We start from the raw sequence: 27,829 nt of genomic DNA on the forward strand, positions 1-27,829 counted from the left end.
CATCAAGATAGACCCAAAGTACTCTAGTATTATCACAAGGGGACAACATATCAAATGTGTTGCAAAGAATTTTGATGGGAAATGGTTCTCCTTGTACAACCCTTATCATTAAGGGTGATAAACTAATAAAACTAAAAGGTACTCATTAAAATGAGAAAATAATTAAGAGGATGGAAAAAACAGATGAGGCAGTTGTTAGATCTCTGAACTATGCCCAAATGTGTGCATGACCTAACCTTGCTTACATCATTAGGTATCTATGACGACGCCAAAGTTATCACAGAATCATGCATTAGCAAACCGCCAAGAAATTTTTACACCATCTACATGGAATAAAGGATCTGATATGTACAACTGAACTGATCATCTAAAAAACGTGGGATCATCTAACTCTGACTTTCATTTATTTTTGGACACAAGAGGAGTTACGTATAATTGTATATTTGTGCTTTCTCAAGAAGTTTTCTCACAGAACAGCACCAAGATGAATATGATCTCACAGAACAGAACAGCACCAAGGGATCCTGGGCATGTTAATTGTTTCTAGGCATCTTCGCAATCCACGTGGTTTCAGAACATTACGTTACATCTTAGAGTGTCGATGAAACTACTGTAATGTTATCCAATAAGAAAAAGAGCTCAAGTACTGGCCCACATATGGAGATGAAGTTAATTGTTTTAAAGGAGAGAATAAAAGATTTAACAATGTTTATTGAGAGAATAGAGACTAGTTTAATGCTACATCACCTGCTTACTAAGGGGCTAATACCTGGTACTTATTTTGGAGACATATTAAGAATGGGTTTGACTAGTTTCCCTTGACTTGTGCAGTGTGAATTCTCACTTACAATACTAATGCATTAATGTGATATCACCTTGTATGTCTGATTTGTTATATGTGGATTGTTATTTTTTAAAGAAAATTTTGGAATGTTACTCAAATTACAGTCATGGCATGGCGAGTTCGTCCAATATCCTGCATTTTGACATCGAATGTCTTATGTATTTGGTGCATATTTCGTACTTAAGGTTTGAAGTTGCACTATTTCTGTGAGTGTTATTAACGAGAGATACTAAGATTTAATGATGTGTGTACTAATGGTACCTGAAATGTGAATATAAATTCCACTATAGTGTTCTATCAATTAGGTCAAAAGGGAAATGTTTGGAGTTGACCTATTTGACTAGCCACATGAAAGTATATTATCATCACTTCTTGGTTGATGAATGTAGTTTAAGGTTTACAGACATCAAGAGGTTGTTGTGGTTTGTCTCCTATAAAAGGGAATTTTAATTTGGGCTCCCAGCATTGAATTTTGGGGGCTTACCTGGTCATCCAAGTCCTTATATCATAAATGGAGCTTTTCATCCTAACGGAGAGATTTTACTGCCATAAAGGATGATCAAAAGAATAGGGTGACCAGTTTTCCTTATCGAGGGACCTTTAGGTTCACTCCTTGAATCATCATGAAAAACTTCTAACAAGACATTTAACAACAAATGAATGAGTGCACATAATACGATATAAATCAAGAGTACTCGTGAGTATGTGTTGGCATCATATATTCCTTAAAGTCCAATCATATGGATAAAACCCTAAATTCTGCCCTTAATTCAATTAATTAGCACAACTTTATGCAATTACAGAGTTTAAGATAGGGTTGTTATCATATATTTGCATGTTTATTCATATTCTAAGTAAACTCTAATTTTCCCTAGTTTTCTGTTAATTTATGAATATTATAGAATTTATTTAATCTTGGAATAAATCTATTTAAATTTAAATGGCAGGTTTAAAAATTAATTTTAATGTTAATTAATGTGGGGACAAATTACTGTATTTACTTTATTTTTTAGAATTATTGATTTTTCTATGTTTTTTAAAGAAATATGGAGGAGATAGAAACAGAGGGGCACATGGATAAACACTTTTGGGTGGCATCAATTTATGCGTGCAATTTTTAGTAAGGACTTTGGCACAAAACTCCAAGAGATTGATTTCATGTGACCAGATGGCCAAATCTCAGCCATCAGAAGAGAGCCAGACGGCCTAAATGTTGTATGCATATACATCCTTAGAGGGCGGTAACTTCACTGCTCGTGCGGCTCATACAAAGCGCACGCATGGGAGGTGATGTGGCGATGTTTGGTTAGATGGCGGAAATACAACTATACAAGTAAGTACGTATCAATATGTATCTTGTATTTTTTTATTTTTCTCTTATTTCAGCCAAGGGTACGTGGCGCGCAGAGAAAGAACCCACCAAAATGAGTTTAAAATTTCTCCAGCCAATGAGAGAGCAACACGGCATTGCGTGTATTAAAAATTTTAATTAAATAAATGAAAATTAATTTAACAACTCTAATTGGCCAATTTTCATTTATTAATAACTTTTGATCTTGAAGTCGGATTGAGCTCAATTTTCAAGAGATTTGCTCATCTTGACCTCCTCTTTCTAGTGATGGTTGTATCATTCAGATCGAACGTACAACTATGAATAAAATTTATACTTATTGGGTGTAAAATGGTAGTTGTTACCATTTAACCTAAGTATAAACGCAAACATTTGAGTTGATCCAAGCTTACGGAGATGATTGAGTGGTCAATATGAGATCATCCACCCTCGGTATAGGAGGAGATTGACTCAAGGAAGACGATGCAAAATATCCCTGGCCAGGATAGTGAGGATATTGGGATGTTCTCCAATGATCCTCGTTACGCATCAATACTAATCGAATGATGAATTAGGGACTGATAATAAACCATACCGTAAGTCGTTTAAGAGTCTCGCGCAGATGATGGATTATAGATATACGGTAACCGATGACGGTAAAGGTTCCATGAGAAAGTACAACACTACTTGATATCTTCTAGAGCACGAGGTGTAACTTGGCACCCCACACGCTGGAAACTTAACCTATCGATTGAGTTAAATCGATCCTTATTTACTTAGTCTATATGTTGATAAAGTTAACTAATAAGGTTGGTCAATAAATATAATTGGGTCCTATAATGATACATGAACCTTGAAGGTCTCACACACAAGGTCATAAGGGCATTCATGGATATATTTTACTTTGTAGGATTTTTGAGAAAAACCTTAAGTTAAATATAAAGAGGGAAAAGGCTCTCATTTCAAGCACCCATGCAAGCCAGATTTGAGAGCCCTCCCTTTATCCATTCTCTACTTACTAATCCAAGGAGAGTGTCTTCATGGTGAGAAGATCTTCTAGATTTTCAAGAAGAGCTGAACAAGAAGATGTGGAGATCCATGCGCCAAGTGATCACAAGGATACTTCTAGAGGTCGGACACGTGATTGGCTTCAGAATGATCTCAGAGCGACAAAGTCAATGGTGGAATGAGTTCGCCAAAAGGTATATTCGATGTTTTGTTTTAAAGATCAATTATGAATCGATCGACACGCTTCCACATCGATGGAAACGTGTTTTCCATGGACGAACAAGGTACTGAACCCAACACTACCTTACTAGCTTCCCTCGGATGATACCCATACTTATCACTATACATCTTAAGTTAGGGTTTTATAAATTTTATTTTTTAAGATAAAATTAACAACGACAAGGGATTTTAATTGGCTAATTCAAAGCTAATTTTGGCTTATCATTCATACATATACATGTACAGATACATTTATAGCATTGCCTTACTGTAAGTGTACATGCGATAATTAGTTTCATATTTATAACCTTTAAACTGATAATTATGTAGACAGTATGGTAGGGAATATGACAATGATGAAGCACAAGCTTTACCAAAAATATTAGACAATAAGCATACGCATTAAGCTTTAGATGTTAACACACACAGTACCGGTTAATGCAACATGCTAGAGTGTTTATGATTTCAGATAAGATGGGATCTTCTAACTTGAGTCCCCGATAAATGAGATGCTTAGGACATGGTTACAAGTATATTGGTAGGGTGTGTTGTAGGATGAAGAAGGGTGACTGGCTTTTACAAAGCCAAGAAAGAAAGAAATTTAAAGGTAGAAAAGGTGTATTTTGAAGACATATAATCAGTGAGTGAGTACAGAAGAGAACCAAGAATCTTATGACTATAATAGCATGCATAAAACCCAAAAAAATAATTTTCAAATGGAGCCTAACTCCTTGGAAAAAGATAAAATAATTTCCAATTGTAACAATTGGTTTAATGATATAGTGACAGTTTAAAATGCTATTTGGATGCAGACACTAGATAAATCAATGAAGAATTTGACTGGTAGTGCAGAGAAAAAAACAAAACATCAAAGTGAAACGTGAGCAAACAAATGTAATTATATTTTGAATGCCTTGAAAAAGATACAAATGTTAATTATTGATAACCCGTGAATGGCAAAGCAAATGACAATGATTAGGATCTCATTCAGAAAACAATAAGAAGTATAAACTGGAATACATACAATTGAGTGATGAAACTTTGGATGAAATGAGAGCTGTACTTTTTTGTTTTCACAATGAAACATTCCCACATTGGATGCACCTAAGTTGGGAACCTCCTTGAGGGCTGCATTTAATCAAAAGGAGCTCACAAGGGAAAAATATGAAAAAAGTTCCCAGAATGGAAGGATTTATACTGGCCAAGGAAAATTAATAGACAAAGAAAGCCTCAAAGAATGAAATTATTTCTGCATTATTAAAATAGAGGACTTTTTCTGTGGATGAAAGCGAAGTCAAGAAAGGAAACAAAGTGAAAAAATATTCTAATTTCTGCATCTGTACATCCCACAATATTACCTTTTCAAATTCAGCATTTTTTCTTTTCTCCGTCGTCATCGTCGAGTCTACCGTCGACGTGTCCCTTACGGCCGGCGAGGGACGGAACGGATATGAGGCGTCATCCGTCCCGAGCAATAACTCTATTTTAGCCAGGTGGCCAAAGCAGCCACGTGTCGTGACCTACGACGGAAGCCGTACGGCAAATGAGAACGCGTCTGTCGTAACGCCACGTGGATATGTTGTCATCATATCAGTGGAGTGACGTATATATAATAGAAATTTATAGGAGGAAAAATTCCCGAAAGGATTTTTTTCCTTTTCTTAACTTCTATTTTTTGTTTTTTTATTGCAAAGGGGTTGCTTTTCAGCTGTGGCGTGGAGTGGAGTAATTTCTTCCGCTTCCTCCGGTGTCGTGATCATCGCACTAACTTCTCTCGTATATATAATCGGTGGAATTCCGAAACGTACAATTTGGATCGTCTTCGCCGAGAATTCACGGAAATCGAAACTGCTTTGTGATTGTCTTTCAGTGAATTTGATCCCAAAGGTGCGTGTTCTGCGCATCTTCCGTCGTGTATGTTGATGTTTTTTTTGGTTTGAACAAGGGCCTCAGATTGGGGATTGTTGTCTCTCCTTCTGAAATTTCTAGTTTCCTTTTGAGGTCCGGGAAGTGAGTTTATCTTTTGGATTTTTGAATTATCTTGCATCAACCTTGTTGTCGTGATCTTTGAGTGTTTTTGCGAAATCGTGAATGTTTTATTTCAATTTTAGTCTGCATTGAGCCTATGCTTCGGCGTTTTTGGGCCTTGTTGCTGAATCGCATTGATATTACGTTCGTTTCGCTGCACGAGGACAACACATACTCCTTTGCCGTAGTATTTTCCCAAGTCTTCGGTGGTGCTTGGTATGAATTCGAAAAAGCACTTTGATTCTGGTCTTTAGTCGTAGGTTATGATGGATTTGCAGATTTTCTATTTCTTCTGCCGAGGCCTTCTAGAGTGAACGATTTAATTCTTCTCTATCACATTCAGCGCTTCGTACTATCCTGAATATTTGTTGGCTCAGTTGCGTTTGTCTTTGAATTTATTGGAAAAGTGTTTTTCTGGGGGAGCGATTGGATATTTAAACGTCTCTTCTAGGGCTTAATGTTCCTGAAATGTTCGACATCAGCGATTATTTGAATTTTTTTCTAGGAACGTTGTCTAGAGAACAAGAATTTTCATTGTTAAAAAATCATGAATTTGATCTCATAATTGTCTTGACCGGCCGAGTGTGTCAACGAGAAACGTGATTAGAAAATCTGCATAAAAATATGTGTCAAGAAGGAATTTTATTGCATAGAAATATACTTTTCTCGTGTTCGTCTTGTCAATCTAATGTTAAAGGTGCTCTTTAATTCCTCTTTTTGTTATTTGCGACTTGAAGTCGATGCTTATGAGATTTATTAGCGATACTTGATGATTTTAGTAATTTTAAAAACGGAATACTCCTCTTTGTAATTCCTTTCCGTGTCTTTTAATTCATTTTTGTATCCTTTTGGGAATTTAAATGAGGCAATAGATGTTCCATTTTTTACCATTTTTGATAATATTATCTCTTCCCGAATTCTCTCTACAATATTTTTAATGACATTGCGGTTCATCTGATCCTAGTGGACACCGTCACCTTCTTTGAATGGCTAACGGTTTTATTCTTCTTTTTGTCCTAGATTAGTTCTTAGTTATACTAATTTCTTTTTGATACTTTTGTGAGACATTTCTGGAACAGGCGTTGCATGCATCTGTAGATTATATACTAAGTGTGCTGGGAGACGCCTCTATTAAACAAATTAGGTTTCCGGGGAAGCCCTCGATTTATCAAATTCAGGAACTCCACTCTTTACCGGGTCCTAGCGCCTACAGACTTTTCTCTCTCGCTGGGTAGGATGAGTTCTATAAAATGTTGTTAAATTTTATTTACTAAATTAGACACGGTGATGCAGGAAAATGAGCCTTCTTGACCATATGACGAGGAGTATGCTTTGGAAAATTGTGAGATTTTCCATCAGATATTATTCTGACAGTTCACGCTGGACTAGCGTGTCTTCATATGTTGGAAACGTCCCTAAAGAAAGTTGTACCATGCCACATGTTTTTATATCAAGGCCGAGACTTTGGCACCGATCGTTTCCGCTCAAAAGTCTGTCCCAAACGCGTATTAACATCAACGGGTTTTATTGACTGTCCATCTTGTTGGTGAATTGTGAACTAGATGATTATTTTATATTTGATGATTTTTGAATCTGCAGATCATCCTAACATTGTCAACTGAACGAGTTCTAAATCTGTGTGTTGGATTCTGGAGAAGATCTATCTTCTTGCAATATTTACCTCGATCTCTATGTGTTTGGGGTTTTGGAAAAAATTTGAGCCTTTTTGCTGGACCTGAGTTACACTAGGCCATGGTAAAAATTTTACAGCTGCTTTGGAAGGATCATCTGTAGCTAGGAGCTGAAAAAAAAGTCATCTATTGTCAAAAACTGAACAGCACTTTAACTGATACGCTGCACAGGTGACGAGTGATTTTGGTTGTCTTGCCATAACGCCAAATTTCAGGAATTTTTTGCCTGGAACATGACTTACTTTGAAGATTCCTCTTAATGATCTCCAAAGGAATTGAGATAGAGTCACGGAGGGGCAGGATATTGGATTCTCTTTTGGAATCAACAGTTACTTTTATTGTCTTGCTACTACTATCCCAAGCGAAACTTATGGTGTCCCTTCGTCTTCAGTTGAAGTGTACTCTATCGGAAGAGATTGCTTTTCGTTGTTCACGTATATGTTTCTTCAGCGGATGGACTTCAAACTAAGTTTCGGGTAGTTCTCAATTAGGAGAATCGGAAAAGCGGAGCTCGATTCATTTTCAAAGTTTTTCTAGTTATGTCAAGAGGAAGACGAGGAGAGGTAGCTTGTACTTCATTCAAACCTTTCATGAGTGTTATGAGGAAGGGACATCTTTATTTCTCTTTTTCGGTGTTTGATTCTATTTGATTATATATTTCATCCGAAGCAGGCTCTAGGTACTTACTCCTCACGTCAACTTCTTACTGTCTTCTATTCCTATATGGATACTTGTACAGCCGTCAGAATCTTCTGAATCCGTCACTCTACCGGGAAATAAAAATCCGTCTTCACCCTAGCGGATGTGAAACGAGAGGACCCAAATTTTTTTTTCTCACAAGTCTTGATCTCTATAGTTTTTAGGTACATTTCATCTCCCTAACTAGACATGCACATCATTTTCTTCTTTTCCCTCATCGATATCCTCCATTTTAACTCCGCCTTGCAAACTTTTCACGCTGTCCCCGATGGCAAGTTACGTTTCTTCTCTTCTTCTGTTATCATAGTCGAGTTTCTTGCTTACTTCTAACATTAAAATCTGTTCTTTCTTTCTGTCTTTGTCGCGCTAATTTCGTTCAAAAGAACCATTTAGAAGTACAAAACCACGCTAGATGTTCTCATCTCTTCTCAGTAAATATTAACAAATAATTTCTGAGGATTTTGACCCCTGTGTTATAATCATGGCGTTCTAGCCACGGAGCTAGCTCTACTTCTCATGGCACACAGAAACTTCTTTCCGTCCAACACGCCGGACACGGATGACGATCACCTCCAAAACGATTTCAATCCTGACCGTCGCCTCACGCACGGTACTGATCTCTCTTTCTTCATCCCATCGCCAAGGGCCATGACGTTTCTTCCTTTCTTCTGTCTCAGAGAGTGGTCCTCTCGCGTTTCAACCAACAGACAATCTCGGGTTTCATTCCGGATCTTATCCGGGTCCAGCCATACCCGCGAGGCCAACCGACTACCCGTCATCAAGCTCCGGAATTATCCCGCACTACCACCGGCCCTCGCCAGCGGGCACCTCAGAAGGACCCATGATGGGTCGATACGACCAGCCTCATCCGAAGCCGTGGCACTGGGACCCTGACCCCAGCCACCCAAGGCACCTCTGGCCCCGCCACGGCCCGGGATGGTACCCGAGCCACCCGGTGGCGTCGGCTCCACCCGGCTGGTTCGGGCGCAGCGGGCCCAGCCACGGGACCGCCGGCTACCCCGGCTCGGCCTTCGTCCGGCACCCTCGGTCGCTCTCCATGAGCGGCGGTCGGATCGGCCGCGCGAGACTCCCGTGCGGTAGATTCCAGCCGTACCCCACCACCGGCGAGCCCAACCGCGCGCCCGAGACTCTCACCGTCTACGACCAGCACCGGGACCTGCGCCTCGACGTCGATAGCATGACCTACGAGGTAAACCGTCCCGTCCCGTCCAGTTCCGTCTCTAACCAAACATGCAAAGCCCGTGACCGAATGCCCGTTCCGTCCAGGAACTGCTGGACTTGGGGGAGAGAATCGGGAGCGTGAGCACGGGGCTAACGGAGGAGGCCCTGTCTAAGAGTCTCAAGCGGAGCCTCTTCTCGGACCCGCGCCCGGGCGGCCAAGCCATCCGCTGCGTCATCTGCCTGGTAAGCTGACCCATCCACCCGCATAGTGCAGGGATGCGGACTGGACGGATTTTTCGTTCCAGGACGAAAAATCCGGAGGTCTCGGATATGGTAAGGGATGGTTGAATGCCAATGGCATTACTTAATCAATTCCTTGACATTTCGCAGCTTTTGTTTCGTGTGCTCAAAATTGATGCCCCCCAAAAGTAATTGTACATATGTCCCTCCGCTTTTGCTCTCTCCAAAATTTTCCCAAATCGTTAACAGGGATGCAGATGGGAGGTTTTTGGGATTAAATTGCCAAAGTCTGGATGAGGATGGGAACAAATTTTCTTCCTGGGACGAAAAAACCATCCTATCTGTGTCCCTGCACTGATTCCGGACGTCGGACGGGACAATCTTTGTCCCGTCCTGTCCATCGTCCATGTCCCGGACAAATCCAGAACTATACCGACCACCGGCTCTCCCCCACTCTCCCGTCTCTGACCGCGCCGTCCCGTCTCAGGACCGCTACGAGGACGGCGACGAGCTCGCCATGCTGCGCTGCGGCCATGAGTTCCACTGCCGGTGCGTGACCACCTGGCTGCGGATCAAGAACGCCTGCCCCATCTGCAAGGCCCAGGCGGCCTTGTAAATTTCTTATTGGGCCGGCCCATTGTAAATATCCGTCTGACGTGTCCCCGCACCCACCCCCTTCCCCGACCGATGGTCTACTGTCCTCTGTCCCTGCTTCCTGTTCAGCTTAAGCTCTAGAGAAGGAAAAGGAGTCCTACCCTAGTCCGGGCAATGGGGAACTGCTGCCGCTCGCCGGCGGCGGTGGCCAGGGAGGACGTGAAGCCGAGCTACCAGAGAGCCGGCGGCGAGCCGCGGCGGACGGCGGTGCTCAAAGACGGGAATTGCGCGGGCGCCGGCGGCGGAATCGACGACAAGTACGCGCTGGATCGGGAGCTCGGCCGCGGCGAGTTCGGCGTCACGTACCTCTGCATCGACAGGGCGACTCGCGAGCTGCTCGCCTGCAAGTCGATATCGAAGAGGAAGCTCCGCACGGCGGTCGACGTCGACGACGTCCGCCGCGAAGTGGCCATCATGCGACACCTCCCGAAGAGCCCTAGCATCGTCAGCCTTCGCGAAGCGTGCGAGGACGACCGCGCCGTTCATCTCGTCATGGAGCTCTGCCAGGGCGGCGAGCTCTTCGATCGGATCGTCGCCAGAGGACACTACACGGAGCGGGCCGCTGCTTCCGTCACTCGCACCATTGTTGAGGTCGTGCAGCTCTGCCATCTCCATGGCGTCATCCACCGCGATCTCAAGCCCGAGAATTTCCTCTTCGCGAACAAGAAGGAGAATTCGCCGTTGAAGGCTATTGATTTCGGCTTGTCTATATTCTTCAAGCCTGGTGAGCGTTGCCCCAATTTAAAATTCGCGCTTGCTTGTTGTCACTTGGTTTAATTTAATCGGTGTTCCAGGGGAAAGATTCACGGAAATCGTGGGGAGCCCTTACTACATGGCGCCCGAAGTGCTCAAGAGGAATTATGGACCTGAAATTGATATATGGAGCGCGGGGGTTATTCTCTACATTCTTCTGTGCGGTGTTCCTCCCTTCTGGGCTGGTTGGTGATCTCACTTCCACGGCCATGAATCTCTGTTTTGTATATTTTTTTATTAGGAATCTTTCGACCAAACTTGAGTTTTGTTTCCAGAATCTGAGCAGGGCGTTGCGCAAGCGATACTTCGAGGCGTTATAGACTTCAAACGCGATCCATGGCCGTCCGTCTCCGAGAACGCAAAGCATCTTGTTCGTCGGATGTTAGAACCTGAACCCACGAAACGATTAACTGCGAAGGAAGTCCTTGGTAAGTTTTTTCCCTTTTCCATCTGATTATTATCATTGCTGCGGACCGATAAAATCAAAACAAACGCGGGTTTGATTGCATTTTTTCAATTGCTTATTCGACTTGCAGAACATCCTTGGTTACAAAATGCGAAAAGAGCCCCGAACATCCCTCTCGGAGACGTTGTAAAGTCGAGACTCAAACAATTTTCGATGATGAATCGGTTCAAGAGGAGAGTACTGAGGGTTTGCATCTCCACTCAGCGCATTACAAGCTTTATTCTGCTCTATGGCGCCGTTTCTCTTTTGGAAATTAAGCAATGATTTGGCAGGTCATTGCCGATCATATTTCCACCGAAGAAGTCGAGGACATGAAAGAAATGTTCAAGCTGATCGACGCGGATAATGATGGCGTTGTCGGGTCTGAGGAATTAAGAATCGGACTTGGAAAACATGGTTCCCACATCGGAGAATCAGAAGTGCAGATGCTGATTGAAGCTGTGAAGAGACTATTTCATCTACTTCAAATTTTAATCATATACCGACGGCGGATTCAATTTAATAAATTTTTTTAATGTGTTTGTTTATGTAGGTTGACACGAGTGGGAAAGGAAATCTGGACTACGGAGAGTTCATCGCAGTTTATCTACACCTACAGAGGATGGCCAACGATGAGCACCTGCACAAGGCATTTGCCTTCTTTGACAAGGACGGAAATGGGTACATTGAACCTGCGGAACTCCTTGAGGCATTAAACGATGGATCTGCTGACAGCACCGCCGTTGTCAACGACATATTACAAGAAGTTGACACCGACAAAGTACTTAGTCGCTTTGTCCTTGATGTCCTGCTAATTTTATTCGCTTGTATATTTATTATAAAACCCTTTTTTCGTTGTTTTCTTCAATGATTCAGGATGGAAAGATCAGTTACGAGGAGTTTATAGCGATGATGAAGACGGGCACTGATTGGAGGAAGGCGTCGAGGCACTACTCCAGGGGGAGATTCAACAGCCTAAGCATCAAACTGATGAAGGATGGCTCGTTGAACGACTCCAGCAAGTGAAACTGGTTTGCATCCACTCTCTTGAATTTTTTTTTTTTTTTTCTTCATCCTTGATTATTTTTCGGGGGTTTCCTTTTTGACTCGATGCTACCCCTTTTGGACGAGCTCTTCGTGTAATTATCACCCTGGACTTCGAATTGCAATATTGGATTTCTTCTTCCTTTCTGTCTCATTGAAGTAAATAAATCTCTCTTTTTGCCTCGTCAGGTTGCTTTCTTCAATTGTGATTCATGTCCGACTAGTACACTGAGGTCAGTTGATGAACAGAGGTCCATTAATGATATGAGCTGTCCCATCAGAGGTTAATTCCCCTTTTCCTACTTATGCAATGATCCATCAAATCAAAAGATAAATGGGCACCGGGGAAGCTACAACTGGAGGATTCTTAGATGGTTATAGTTTCACATCGTTTTGAACTTTGTGTAGATTTTCTCAAAATACAACTGTAGATTTGGAGAGAAGAAAAATAATATATAAAGGACATGCGATAATCCTTAGTTTCTGCTGAGGTCCTTTAATGGGCGAGGTCCATATTCGCACAGGATGATAAGGTGATAATAAAGGCTAATGTATTGTAACTCTCTCAAGCTCTGGCATGCAAGAAGCCAAAAAATCCAATTAAAAAATGGGATATATGGACTCAGGATTTTAGAATATTATTTTGATTTTTTATGAGTAAATTCTGTGATATTTAGACTATTTAATAATATTCGTGGCAATCAATTTAATACTGTAATTAATCAAAATAAACAAATCCCGAGTCTTTAAATGTAGTTGGTTTTGATCGGCGATGGACAGGTCAGGGGGATCCTGGGGGTTGCGGATCTCCCTGATCTATTTTGGACTTCGCAAAAAATCGAGATTTTTGGTTGGCCCAACGGCTAGATGGGCACCTGTAATGGCAAAAATGAGTTTTTGAGGGAAAACTTGAGTTTTTTATGAATTTTTATAAATGAAACTATACCATGTCATATTCTAGAGAGAGAAATTCGTAGAAAGAGGTGGTAGAAAGAGAAAGTGAGAAAATTAAGAGGACAAGTGGAGGACATGGATGAGGATGACGAAGACAACGTGGATGCAAGTTCTTAAAATGATGATGGTGTCTTGAGCCCCCAATGCCTCTTCCTCAACTTGGATCCTTCTATATTGTTAGGATCAAACATTTTTATATAAGAAGAGGATGAACAAAGGATAAACATTTCAAAATACTTACATCAACAGGTTGAAAAACCAGGAACCCCGAGAGCATTGTCCTATTGGCTAGCCACTACTAGGAAAAGTCCAGGATCAGGTACCAGTCTAGTTACTATAAAATCTGATGAAGTCTTTATTGTCTTACATAATTAATTAAATACATCTAATGTATATCTTAAATAATCTTGGATTAATTTAAGCCAAGTCATTTGTTGAGTTGCCAACATGTCAAGTGTCACGCTACACTACATGATTTAGAAGGTGAAAGGAGTCCATATAACATAACTTTCATTTTTTTCCCGTGTACATATTATCCTTCATCCAGGTGGAACGCCTGGAATATATTAATTGATAATACACGTCTTGCACTTCACTTATTATCATTCTATTTTTTTGCATGTTATCATCTAATTAATAAATTTGAGTTTACGTTTTATACGACTCCACACATAATTCAGTCTTTCCAGTGTGTTTCACCATTAACATATCAAATAATCTATGTTTATATTTTATATTATTTCATGGAGAATCATCTCTTTTAAGCATTTTTCAGCAGTGGTAGGTCAAAACATGTGTATTTGATCCTACATTTTTTAAAACATGGTTTTAGGATTTAACTGAATGTAATGAGATTCAAGAAGAGGAAAATTTAAATAGAAATAAAGTCAAGTCCTGTAGTTGACCTTTGTTTCACCATGTAGGTCAAAATAGTGATTTCTCCAAACTGACCTTTTTATCTTAATTTTTATTTCAGGTGACATGGAATTAAAGTGAATAAAACTATTGATAGATAAAATTTCATCAAAAATAGGCATTATAAATTTAAATATATGTATTTTAAAAATTTATTTAAAAGGTCAAATATCAGATATTTCAGGAAATAAAAGGTCAAATACAGCAAAAATGGGTGTGAGCCCACGACAACACCCCATATGGCTGCGTCATCAGGTGGCAGTGTGGCAGAACGCTAGCAAGGCATTGCAGATGTACATGCAATGCAAACAAGGTGCTCAGGTGGGATGTACATGGTGTAGGGGTTCGGTTAAGAGGACACACAGTGAAATATGGAGCACTGGATCAATTTTACATGGACCACATCGTTAAATTGACCATTGGACCCCATAAGCATATAATGAATTAATGTCTGTTCACTTTAACAAGAACAATGGCTACAACTTAATTCTGGAGTTGGTAATGTGAAGGGGGGAGATACATTAGAAGATATACATTAGTAGGGATCTACAAAAAAAACTTCAATTACCTATCCGTATTGGACATATTTCTATGAATACAGTGAAGTTATTTACAATTCCAAGCAATATTTTAATGATTTGATGCAAGTTGCTCAAATATCAAGAATGCAATGTGAAGGCTCCCCTCAAACACTAAAGGACTGCTTGAGAAAGAAATGCTGAAATCGATTTACTTTTAAAGTGATTTGGGGTCAAAATTTTGAGAAGATTGGGTTATTTCCCTTGTAATCTTTAATTTATACATCATTATATTCTATTCATATTTATATTTTGCTTATTCACAACAACAAAGATTAGCATTTCCCCCCTTTTTTTCACCGTAACTCTTTGTGTTGAGTTCATCGGAGGATTTGTCCTTTGATTCTTAACAAGATCTCACAATTTATTTGCCACAAGATTTTTCTTTAATTCCTCTTTATGCGGATATAAAATCTGTAATTTTTTGTTGAGGTTTGTGGGCCCCCCCAAATAATATTCTTTGAGCACTTGATCTTTATGTGAGTCCTTATTTTTGGGCATTAAGTTTGAGAATTAAATATCAACATTCAGACATTTAAATTTTGTGATTTTGTGGTTCATTGGATTCCTTTCGTCCTATAATTTCCGTCGATACCTGATTTGACAAGACTTCCCAAGTCAGATATTATTTTAGTGCTGACAGTGGGAATTCCTATTAGTGGCATATATTATTTAAAACCTGATATTATTTGATATTTATTTTTTCATTTCTAGTTTTTAAAAGTATATTTTGAAAAATGGTATCATTTTCTTCCTCGATTCACATAAATTCACATAAGTCATTAAATATCCTATTTATAAATATGAAAATCATCAAATCTTGTGTCAAAAATTAGCGAATTTATTGCGTTAACAAATTAAATTGAGTTGACTTTTACACTGCTTTAAATCCTATTGGTAATATTTTTATTTAATGGGGGGTAAAATATATTGATTCCATAATGATCTCTCAATCACATTTGTGGACTTTTTTCTGCATCTGGGCAATGAATGCTTATAATCTTGCAATTAAGGACCCACAAATCATTGTTAAAATATAACCGCCCACCAAACAATTTATTTAGTGGCTTAAATCTAAGGACCATCTACACAATTAAGATCTTAATTAAGATGGTTGAAACATTGTATAAAACCATCCAAGGATTCATACAAATCAATCAGTCAATTTTTTCCCTAAAGAACACCCAATATCTCTCCATGGTGTCTCCACGCAAATGTTTAGAATGTTAACAACCTTCATTATAAGAGACATAGAAGATATTACTATTATATCTGTACATTTTGTAATGCTTAACCTATATTATTGATGGATATTATGTGGTTGTCAAGCCAATCACACCACCATGTTTTTTTAAGTTCATTCAATAAAATATTATGTTCTTTATTATTCCAGTGTGATGTCGTGCAATGACCTAATGAATTATGATAAGATCATCATACACTAATCACTAGTCTTTAAACATGTATTCTAAATATTCATAGTCGATGGATAGTCCATATGGAGATTTGAATTATCCAGAAAAAATGATCCTACTTATATGATAAGTATAGCTGATTATGTGGCTATTAATGTGGCAACACTAAGGAGAGATGGTGGGTGCTCTTTGGAGAAAGGGCTCACTGAATTGATATGTATGAATTCCTGAATGGTATTATATCTAAACATCAATCAGGTTGTTTCATGTTACGGCTCTATAAGTGATCCACTAACGGAGACACCAAAGACATCTCGTGAATGGACGACTACATTTTGAGTATGACTTACGAACCTCTAATCATGGAATTCAAACAAGGCATAGCTCGGATGTAGTAAGAAGCTCACGGAGATGATTGAGTGGTCAAGACGGAATCATCTGCCCTTGGAATAAGAGGAGATTGACTCAAGGATGGTGATGCAGAAAATCCCTGGCCAAGGTAGTGAGGATATTGGGGAAGGCGTTCTCCAATGATCCCCGTTACGCATTAGTACTAATCGAATGACGGATTAGGGTTTGACAATAAACCATACCCTAAGTCATACGAGAGTCTTGCCCGGATGATAGATTATACATATACAGTAATCGATGGTGGTAAAGGTTCTATGAGAGAGTTCTACTCGATATTTTCTAGAGCACGAATTGTAGCTTGGCACCCCACGGGTTGGAAACTTAACCTATTAATTGTGTTAAGTCGATCCTTAGTTAATTAATCTATTTGTTGATATAGTTAATTAATAAGGTTGGCCAATAGTTGTTATTGGGCCTCTAAATTTATTAACTAAAATGATACATGGACCTAGAGGGTCACACACATAAGGATATTGGTGGATATATTTTACTTTGTAGGGTTTTTGAGAAAAACTTAAGTGAAATATAAAGAGGGAAAGGGCTCTCATTTTCAAGCACCCAGGCCATCCATAACTGAGAGCCCCCTTTCTCCACTCGCTTCTCCACTCAACCAAGGAGAGTGACTTCATGGTGAGAAGATCTTCAAAATTTTCAAAGAGAGTTGAAGAAGAAATGGATATCCAGGTGCCAAGTGATCGTGGGGATGCTTCTAGAGGCTGGGCATGTGAACGGCTTTAGAATGATGTCAGAGAGACAAAGTCAAAGGTGGAACAAGTTCCCAAAAAGGTACAGTTGATGTATGTTTTCAAAGATCAATTTTTGATCAATTAACATGCTTCCGTATCCATGGAACCATGGTTTCCATGGATGAACCAAGGCACAAAACCCAAAAATTATAAGACTACTAATGTTTCAAATATAAGTTTTTGGATAGGTGACCAGTGTATTAAAATCACTAAAGCTTGCATATATTATTGTACTTCATTAAAAATGGTGCATGTGATTAATGATGAATTTTACTTATTTGAATGAACTTAAATGAGAAAATGAAGGTTTATTTCTTTAAGGCCGTATAGTTCCATCAATATCCCACTTTGAATAAAGAAAATCACTTTTAGTGCTATAAACATATGTTTTTTAGTGATGCAAAAATACATCTAGATGTCAATGGCTTCATTAGTGGATCTCTCCCTAATCAAGTGAAAGTGCCATAGAATGTGACTTGAATCATGATGAGTCTACAAATTTTCACTTATGCTATGACATCATTGTTGCCACAAACGAACAAAATATGTTTTGAGTTTAAAGGAACGACAAGGCCAGTTATAATTTCTTCAACCGTACAGTTTATTTAGCTACATAGGCTTCAGACATTTACACAAATTTCTTCACTGAGTCAAATTTTTTATTATGTATAGAAAATTTCCAAGAGCCTACTTCCATTCTGTCAAATAAAAAAATGAGATGTAGATCCGGTAGCAGAAGGATCCACATGAAAACTCAAGGAGGTGTAACCTTAAGTTTTAATTATTATCATCCATAAATTAGAAATACATGCTTTGCTCTTGTTAAGTAAATTATACATTTCACGACCTTCAGTGTTTCTTGTAGATCAATTTTGAATATGCTCATAAAAATTTTGAATGCTATTACTTACATGCCATATCTATGTTCCAAGGCATACAATACTATATCCATCATTACTCTATCTTGAGAGGTCTTAAGTGAATGCTCCTTAGATTCTGAACTCCATGTCTCACTAATATGAAACCTCTCTTGGAGCTCTCCATGCCAAAAATTTGCACCATGGTGTCTACTTAATGGGATAATCCTAATATCCTTTTGGACTTATCTACATAGATCCATATTCGATACACACACATTCCTCCTCCCAAGTCTTTTATGGAGAAGTTATTTGATTGTCATGTCTTTATTATTTAAAAATCCTACACCATTTCCAATGAGAAAAATACGGTCTACCTGTATTTTTGTACTCAAATTTATCATATTCACTCTGAATTCAGTAATAAGAATGGATTGCTTCATCAATTATTAGGTTCCAACTTTGGGAAGCTGGCTTCAACACATAAATGGACATTTAAAACTTTTAGATTTTCTAAAAACCATTTGGTGTATAATACTCATGGTTTTCACTGAGAAAATAAAATTTATTCAAAATCATATAAAAATTGGTGAAATATTTGCTCATAGTCAACTCAGGGTCTTGGACAATAAATTTTACTATCGACATTGACTTTAATGCATCAATTTTTCTATCAGCACCAATGTTTTTTTTTAAATCCAATAACATCCAATAGGTATTATACTTTTAGGAGGGTCCACCAAGTTCCAAATGTGGATGGTTAATTCCATAATCCCTCTCTTCTCACTAATCATTAGAGTTTGGATATCAAAAGGATATTTCTAAGTTAATGGATCATTACCCTTTTGGTTGAGTGTCTGAACATCACCTCTACTAATGTGTCCAACATATTGATCATGTTGTCTAACGACTACAGTAGACCTATGTGGCTCTTGTATATGCAATCAATTATGAATAAACAATTAAATTTTTTCCAATATTATTTTACTCATGCTGTCTAATTGCACAATATATTTATCTTACAAGGACAATTTTTTGGGAGCAAACATCTTTTTCCTCAAGGCGCCAAAATTAGTAACATAATATTTTTGGATATCCCACAAATCTATATCTCTCTGTCTTAGAATATATCTTATATGATGGATATTATGTGGCCGTCAAGCCTATCACACTACCATGTTTATTTAAGTTCATTGAATAAAATATTTGCATTCATTATTATTACATCTGATGTTTATAATGAAGTCCATGAATACATGCAATGACTTAGTGAATTATGTTGAGATCATAATACATTGATCACTAGTACTTAAACATGTATCTAAATATTCATATTTGATAGATAGTCGAGACAGACACCGAATTATCCAGATAGAATTGCACTAGCTGATCCTACATATACGATAAGTATGGCTGATCTTATGGCTATCAGTGTGGTGACACCAAGGATAGATAATGGGTGCTCTTTGGAGAAAGAGTTCACTGAATTGATCCGTAGGTATTATACCTAAACATCAATCAGGTTGATTCAAGTCACGGTTATACAAGTGATCCACTGACCTGAGACACCAAGGACATCTCATGAGTGGACTACTATATTTTGACTATGACTTACGAGCCTCTACTCATGAGATTCAAACAAGTCATAGCTCGGATGTAGAAAGAAGCTCACGGAGATGATTGAGTGCTCAAGATGGGATCATCCCTTGGTATAAGAGGAGATTGACTCAAGGAAAACGATGTAGAAAAATCCCTGGCCAAGGTAGTGAGGACTGGAGAAGGCGTTCTCTAATGATCCCCGTTACGCATCAATACTAATCGAATGATGGATTAGGGTTTGACGATAAACCATACCCTAAGTCGTTCGAGAGTCTCGCGCAGATGATGGATTATACATATACAGTAACCGATGACGGTAAAGGTTCCATGAGAGAGTTCGACACTACTCAATACCTTCTAGAGTATGAAGTGTAGCTTGTCACCGCACGGGCTAAAAATTTAACCTATCGATTGGGTTAAATTGATCCTTATTTCTTAGTTTAGGCGGCCAAGGAATAACCTAAGAGGGGGTGTGAATTAGGTTCTGTATTTATATTATATTTTTATTTTAATTAGCCTAGGATTTTTCTACCTAAGAGATGAGGTAGGAGAAATGGGAGACATAGTTTTTTTTTAGACAGCTTAGGCTAATCCGTAATGTTGTTCGGGGGTATCCGTCCCGAGGTGATGATGTGCCCTAGCCAAGTTTGTGTGAATGCCCCCCCAATCAAATCCCTTGGAAATAGGGCTGAACAAGGATATCAAGAACAAAGAAGAAGTCGAGGAAGCTTTGTCGTCCTCAACCCTCAAAGGATTTCATGGAATGACGCTGCTTAATCTACTTCAACTTAGCCCCCAAAGCCTTCTTCTTATGGCCCCCAAGGCCTTAACCTGAGTGACCACAAAGATCTAGCAATAACAGTATATTTCTGAATAATGTATTCTCCTCAACAACACTTAGTATTGATGGCTACTCAAAATAGTATTCAAGACAATGATCAATTTAAGTATTTCAACAAGAAAACTTTTATTTCAAAATTATATTAATTCAGAGATAAATATTCATAAATATAACTATGACTTCCCTTCACTAATACCTCCTTTTTGTGGTCGTTCTATCTTCAATCCTTTTCTCCTCCACGTTTTTCTTTCGATAAAATTCTTGATTCGCGTTTGACCTTTGATGCTTAAAATTCTAATATCTTTTGAAATCCTAATATCTTTGATGCTTAAAATGCAATGATTTTACCTAGAACAGTTTTGTAACACAATGTTGAACAATTGGCATCTCACACAAAGTATTAAAAAAAAATCAGTGAAATCTTCAGAGATTAATCTTTCAACGTCCTTTGTTTACCGCTCGATTCCTCCGTGTCCAACTTCAAACCCATGTAACGCTTTCCAAACTCAACAAAATGATGTTAGAGAAAAATGATCTATGCAAAGAATGTTCAAAAACTGTTTCCAAATTGCTCTAGGAATTGAGAGATCTCTCCAGCTTTTGGACTGCGATTTTCAAAGGGCAAGGAGAAGGAGTTTGAAATTAGGGCTCAAATTCATATATGGACTTAGAAATATGAAAGGGCATAATGTTAATCTACCAAAAGTTCAACAGTCATATTCATATATTATGATTAAGCAATATAAAATAATAATCATTTTAATTTCATTTTTTTATATTTACAATTTTGCCATCAATTCAAAATACTTTCAAGAGTTAAGAGCAAAAACTAGCCGTTATGCCAAGGACTTGAGATTTAAAATAATATTAAACTTTTAGATATGTTTACCATATCATTTCAATAAATATATCACCATTGAATAATAAAATATTCATGTAATTAATTTTTATTAAATTATCAATAAATTCAGCCTTAAATACTCGAGGGTAGTAATTAAGATCTTGAACAAGTTATTCAACAAATCAAATGAAGAAAAATTTACACAAATACCTGAACAGTGGTAAAAGCTATGTTTATCTTCATGTCATAAAACTACAAGTCCTAAATACATAAATTGGCTTGTTCAGTGTATGGTCAAACTAGGCATAGGCAACCTTTTAACATATCTAAGGCTCTTATTCTATCTTCACATACAATCAGTCAACTACTTGACTTAGGACCTATTGTGCTTTGATCACAACCGATATTGAGGCATGTATCACTTTGAACATTCATCAAAACACACATTAAAGCATTATGTGAATGATGGATTAGGGTTTGACTAAGTCGTTCGAGAATCTCACGCGGATGATGGATTATACATATATGGTAACCGATGATGGTAAAGGTTCGATGAGAGAGTTTGACACTACTCGATATCTTCTAGAGCACGAGGTGTAGCTTGGCACCCCACCGGCTGAAAACTTAACCTATCAATTAGGTTAAATTGATCCTTATTTAATTAATCTATATGTTGATATGGTTAATTAATAAGGTTGGTCAATAATTTTTATCGGGCCATTAAAGTTATTAACCAGAACGATACATGGGGCTAGAGGGTCACACGCACAAGGTCATAAGGGCATTGGGGGATATATTTTACTTGGTAGGATTTTTGGAAAAAACTTTAAGTGAAATATAAAGAGGGTAAATGCTCTCATTTTAAGCACCCATGTAAGCCTGATTTGAGAGCTCTCCCTTTCTCCACTTTCTTCTCCACTCATCCAAGGGGAGATCTTCATGGTGAGAAGATCTTCTAGATTTTTAAGAAGAGTTGAAGAAGAAGACGTGGAGATACAAGTGCCGAATGATCGCGTGGATACTTCTAGAGGCCGGACGTGTGAACGGCTTTAGAATGATCTCGAAGTGGCAAAGTCAAGGGTGGAACTAGTTTCCCAAAAGGTACATTCAATGTTTTATATCAAAGATCGATTGTGAATCAATCGACATGCTTCCACATCTATGGAAACGTGTTTTCCATGGATGAACCAAGGCACCGAACCCAACATTATCTAGGTCATACCTCTTATTCTGTGTTGGACATCACCATATTTTAACATTCAAAGTCAAATATGTTTTCATTAGTAGTGAAAATTATATATTTCCTAGGTAGCATATTTAGAGTGCGCGCAGATGATTCAAGGGTATACCTCCTGACTAACATTAATGATTTGAAGAAGCTCATGACAGATTCAACCATGTTCAGGTGATCTATGGGGTATGTTAAGGATTTAATCAAATTATGATAACCATTATCCATCATGAACTGAGTGAATTCTTCACTCAAGTATTCCCCAGCTTGATCTTATCTAAGAGATTTGACTCCCACCAAAACGTGGAAAAATTGTTTATGAAAGTTATAAAGTGTGCAAATTTTCCTCTTGCATGGGTAGGCACAATGCTTCAAATATTAGAATATATGACCTCCTATGTGTCCTCAACATGGTCTCCATTTTCTAAAAAGATAAATTTGGTTCTTTTACACATGATTAAGTATTCATATATTGCATATAATTCAAAATTAAATTCACATAATTATGGATATGAGTGCAACTTCAGTAATCTTCCATTCTCAACATGCTTGTCTATAGTGCTACATTCAGGTCTTGTGCACCCGATTTTTTTTCTTCTTAAGATAAAAATAAAGTTTGATAATTGACTTAGTTGATGTTTAATTTCTAGACATACACAATAAAAGTTAGAATAAACCCTAAATTCACTAATTACAACTGTAAATGGTGAGCAAAGGGTCAAACCACATAAAGGGATGTGTGATTAACATTGATTTTTAAAGAAAATTGATGATTAAAAAAGTGGATAAGATTAGAGAGTGTGAAAGAAGAGATAATTAGGTTGATATGATAGTTTTAATTAAATAGTTAATATGTATAAGTTTTTAATTCTTACTCTTAGGTATTAAGAAGTTATAACAGAGAAATTAATGATACTAAAAATGTGGAAGGATGAGAGGATGAGAGAAATAGAGTGGATATGATGAAAAACTCTAATTAGGGGCACCCGATGAAAACCCTATCTATGAATAGGACGTATAGACTATTAATTCCAACTTGTAGTAATTAAGAGCTTATGAAAGAGAGTGAAATGATAAGAGGATGTGTGAATGATGGAAGGATCATAAAAAATGGATAGAAACCTAATTAATTTTTCTAGGACTTGCCTTCTCGTTGGTGATGCTCAAGCACTTATCTCTCTCCGTGAGCCCGTACATGTCGCCCAGGGATCGCCGTGTTGCAATTGACACACCAAAGAGAAGCTTGGGGATTGATCAGGAGAGGAAAGAAACTCCCATTTTGAATAAGAAAGAAACCTTAAAATTGGGACCTATCATCTTGGTTTTTTTACACTGTCGTCCCAAAAGGTAAGAGACAAAAAGAGTACAAAATGTTTTTTGAATGAATGTGGTCTGATAGTCTGATCATCAAGTGTGGGCTTAATGTGGGCTTTTTGATTGTCTTTATCAGGAGTGAATAGCCACTCAACCGTCAAATCAGCTGCAATCTGATCAGGCTCATTTGTATGCGTTTGATGTTTGACGAATGCGAGGTCCATCGCACACAATCACACCACGTGTCCCATCGTCTATCCCTGCACAACACAAAAAATAAAAAAGAAACTGTAAGCCCACCTCTTGATCAATTGCGATCAGACACTTCCCTTGGCTCCACATCGCGCTGCACTAGAGTGATGAAATTAGTCCCACATGGACAAATTCCAAGTCAAATCCTTCTCTAAAGCCGGAGACGACTTCCTCATTTTGAAATCATGCACGCGCATGTATGCATGCACACGTGCCCACTTGTGTGCTATGTCATTGCCTCCTAGGCAGGCCACATATGTGCGCCTGCTTAGTGGGTGTGCCACGTTAGGCTAGTGGAAAATGGCCCCCTTTATGTGCTTTTTACCCTAAAAAATACTTGGAAAATATTCAATAAATTCTAGGAAAGTTCTGAAAATTAAAAACCTAAATATCTTTTAATTTAAAAATAATTTTTAAACAAAATTTTCACCAAATTTAATATTTTGAAATCTATTTTCCTCTAAAATCATAAAAAACTTAAAATATACTAAGTTTAATGCAAGAATGATTGTTTAATGGAGTTATCTATTTTTGGTGAAAATCACATAAAATATATGATAACATGAATACAATTGGCTTAATTATGCTCTAAAATGACGATTAAGCAAGAATTATCATGCCTAACTTGCATGTTATCAGAGCCACTGAAGAGGCTTGGTCCTCCCATGGGGCGGTCACAAGATGAAGATTGGTTGTGGTCCAATGAGTTATATTGAGCCCGCCATTTAAGAGTAGTATTTCTAATGGAAATATATGTGGTGGGCAAGCCAATCAAACATTCGGTATCTTATTTCATGTTCATTAATAGAACATATTAATTATAGTGCATGTGTGATGCTTATAATGAAGTCCATGAATATATTATCATGCTTAGTGGATTATGGTGATATCATAAAATGGAGATCGCTAGTCTTTAAGCATGTATTCTAAATATTCCTATTCGAAGGATACTCGAGAAGGACATTAAAGTATCAATATAAAATAGCACTATCCATACACGGTAACTGATGACAAACATATTCCATGTGTGAAATGATACACACTCCTTTGTATCTTCTAGAGCACGAGGTGTAGCTTGACACCCCACGTGTTGGAAACTCAACCTATTGATTGGGTTATATCGATTCGACGTTAATTAATCTATATGATTATATAGTTAACGAATTATGAAGGCCAATAAAGGTTATTGGGTCGCTGGAGTCATTAACTAGACTGATACATGGGCCTAGAGGGTCGCACACAAATAATCTTTCAACGTCGGAAGATATACTTAAGCTTTGGGGTTTTTTATAAAGAATAGCCACTTAGTAAAAATAGGGGAAGGCTCTGAACAAAATTCACCCAGGCTAGAATTGTTCGGGGGCCTTTCCCTTCTTCTCCCTTCCCCCCACACTGCCTCTCCACTCACGATGCAATCGGGATGGTTAACGATGACAACTGAGCGTGAACGGATCTTGTCAATGAGAAGGAGGATATTTCATGTGTCGAGGATCGTGTGGATATTTCTAGAGGCTGCACACATGAGATGCGCCATCTGACTCGTTTGACGATCAAAGGAATCATGGATGTGATCCATACACATGTAATTCTTTCAATGATTTTAATGATGTTATATGATTTTGCTAAAGTCTTCTGCTGCAGAATGTTAAGATTTCTTCATCCATATCAAGGTCTGTAGAGCCCCATTGTCACCTCTGAGTCCTGTTCCAGAAGATGGACTTGAAGGTTTTGACATTCAAATATATCCAAACTCAGAATTTATCACTTCACTTAGATAACTAGGCCTTGTTTAGTTCAATATCTAGTCGTGGAAATCCAAAGAGCCATTAGCATTAGCATGGCCTAATTTTATTGTTTATTACCTTTGAGTGTTGTCATGCCTCTTCAATGGAAGTAGGATTTTGAAGTCTGTGTTTATAAATCGTGGCCTTAAAAATCATGAGACGCCAATTGAATCTTAACTCTGGCAGTGGCTCATCGAAGTTCAAAAAGTGTGGTATCTTAAGTCACCTGCCACAAGTCTTGCTTTGATTGGGATGTGTGTGTCAAAGAGGTAGTCCCATGTGGTCTCTTGAGGACCGGATATTTTATCGCTGAATAAAATGCCATGCAAGAAAGCTGAGGTGTAAAGTGACAGGGCTTGTCAGAAATGTCTAGTCCTCATGAAATAAAAAACGAACTTTTACTTGGAAAACCTCAAAAGTGTGTGTAGTATAGTTTTTTCAATTTTTGAGTAAGCTCCCTTGCTTAAGGGTTCAACACACTACCAATGGTCTTTAAAAAAAAAAGAGTGAGAATTAATTATTACAAAATTTCAACCATGAATTGGTCAAGAATTTTTATTAATAATGACTAAAAAAGTTGGGACTGGAATCAATTAGAATCATCATTGAAATCCAAAGATTCAAATTAGGAAAATATCTGTGTTATACGCAACTTAGCACTGAGGGAATTTTGTTTTGTCCATTGGCTGATAACCAACAGGGTCTGCACCCACTTGTCATTAAGAATATCCCTCACAATTTTAAATTCTTTAAGATATATATTTATTAAAAGTTTAACTTTTAATCACTGAATCCCTATATGCTTTTTATAGTGATTATAATGATATATGAAAGCATTAGGAAGAAATCATACTCTAATTAATGATGTCCTTTAAAAATTTTCTGTGTTGTATTCATAGTTAAAATTGTAAAATTGATAAAATGTTTTTATATATTTGCCTATCTATCTATTGACTTGTCAATGATAGATTTTATCCCTCAATTCTGAGTACCTAAACTATTTTCATATCCCATTGCACTCTAATGAACAAATTTTTTTTGATGTAATGTTCTAAATTTCTTATTTAATAGAACAGTTACACATCTTATATGACTTAAAAAATGTCTGCAAAACTAATGATTCATGAAATATGATTAAAAAATTCATACATTTAGTCATAAACAAGGTACCAATTATTTCACTCTCTTATAAATCAATATAATTTTTTATATTAATTTATGCTATCTATATTTATGAAATAGTTTTTTTAGTACGCCAATAAATATATTTATCATTAAAGTTTTGTAACATATTCAAATAGACCAGTTGATCTTACCCAAAATGTTTCTGAGTGATGCCCAAATATTTAAACCTCATTATTAAATATTCATGTTTTAAATTTAAAGATTTAAATATTGGGGACATATTCAAAGATCAACTATATTAATAATCATGAAGATACTTGACTAATTTAATTTAATAAATGAAAAAATCATACATATTTTTAAAATGAACAACACATGTAAGATTTACATTATTGATCAGATGTTTTAGTGATCCCATTAAAGGAACTAATTTAAATGCATATTTTTATTTTAATAAATATGTAATGTAATGATTAATGAACACATTATTAAATGTATCTGCAAAATATTTTTTTTAGAATTCTGGAAATTATAAAGTACTTTTCAGGTTCTTTTTATATAATTTCATTACATTTATTAAAGGATAAATCAAAGTTTAATTTAATAAAATATAAAGTATTAATTTTGTATCAGATATTTTTCAACTTGTTCAAAAAATTAAAAGTCACCAATTAAAAATATAAGTTACATATGATTGAGATGTAGAACGACCATTATCTATTTTGCTAAAAAATGAAACAGTTTAATAATCAGAAATCTTCGTAAAATCTGAAGCCAAATTATGCGAGTGATAGCAGTTTCCATTAACAATTGTAATTACAAATCAAAT

The 27,829-nt window shown here is 37.5% G+C and overlaps 2 protein-coding genes across 8 annotated transcripts; both read left to right on the forward strand.

Annotated features, from left to right (window-relative positions):
* The first annotated feature begins 5,087 nt into the window (after positions 1-5,087).
* Positions 5,088-9,917, forward strand: LOC144705966 (uncharacterized). 6 transcript variants are annotated; one of them, XM_078578862.1, is made up of 8 exons: positions 5,088-5,288; positions 6,494-6,660; positions 6,723-7,683; positions 7,860-7,983; positions 8,313-8,429; positions 8,497-9,029; positions 9,107-9,244; positions 9,729-9,917. In XM_078578862.1, exons 5-8 carry the CDS (start codon positions 8,336-8,338, stop codon positions 9,855-9,857), a joined length of 894 nt encoding a protein of 297 aa, XP_078434988.1. In that variant the 5' UTR covers positions 5,088-5,288; positions 6,494-6,660; positions 6,723-7,683; positions 7,860-7,983; positions 8,313-8,335; the 3' UTR covers positions 9,858-9,917. The 6 variants fall into 6 exon arrangements, with proteins under 6 accessions (XP_078434988.1, XP_078434971.1, XP_078434980.1 ...); XM_078578845.1 differs by having other exon boundaries at positions 6,509-6,660; XM_078578854.1 differs by lacking the exon at positions 7,860-7,983 and having other exon boundaries at positions 6,509-6,660.
* LOC144705951 (calcium-dependent protein kinase 3-like) lies at positions 9,908-12,610 on the forward strand. Of its 2 annotated transcripts, XM_078578833.1 has the most exons (8): positions 9,908-10,619; positions 10,690-10,833; positions 10,924-11,076; positions 11,185-11,300; positions 11,387-11,554; positions 11,647-11,874; positions 11,970-12,124; positions 12,327-12,610. In XM_078578833.1, the coding sequence occupies exons 1-7, from the start codon at positions 10,010-10,012 to the stop codon at positions 12,117-12,119; spliced, it is 1,569 nt and encodes a 522-aa protein (XP_078434959.1). In that variant the 5' UTR covers positions 9,908-10,009; the 3' UTR covers positions 12,120-12,124; positions 12,327-12,610. The 2 variants fall into 2 exon arrangements, with proteins under 2 accessions (XP_078434959.1, XP_078434952.1); XM_078578826.1 differs by lacking the exon at positions 12,327-12,610 and having other exon boundaries at positions 11,970-12,280.
* Positions 12,611-27,829: the final 15,219 nt, after the last annotated feature.

The sequence above is a fragment of the Wolffia australiana genome, chromosome 1 (assembly GCF_029677425.1).
Source record: "Wolffia australiana isolate 7733 chromosome 1, ASM2967742v1".
NCBI lineage: Eukaryota > Viridiplantae > Streptophyta > Magnoliopsida > Alismatales > Araceae > Wolffia > Wolffia australiana.

Coding starts and splice junctions, on each gene's coding strand:
- LOC144705951 (XM_078578833.1), top strand. CDS start 10,010: ATGGGGAACTGCTGCCGCTCGCCGGCGGCGGTGGCCAGGGAGGACGTG. Junction 11,077..11,184: donor AACTGCGAAGGAAGTCCTTG/GTAAGTTTTTTC, acceptor TTCGACTTGCAG/AACATCCTTGGTTACAAAAT. Junction 11,875..11,969: donor AAGAAGTTGACACCGACAAA/GTACTTAGTCGC, acceptor TCAATGATTCAG/GATGGAAAGATCAGTTACGA.
- LOC144705966 (XM_078578862.1), top strand. CDS start 8,336: ATGGCACACAGAAACTTCTTTCCGTCCAACACGCCGGACACGGATGAC. Junction 8,430..8,496: donor TGACCGTCGCCTCACGCACG/GTACTGATCTCT, acceptor CTTCTGTCTCAG/AGAGTGGTCCTCTCGCGTTT. Junction 9,245..9,728: donor TCCGCTGCGTCATCTGCCTG/GTAAGCTGACCC, acceptor GTCCCGTCTCAG/GACCGCTACGAGGACGGCGA.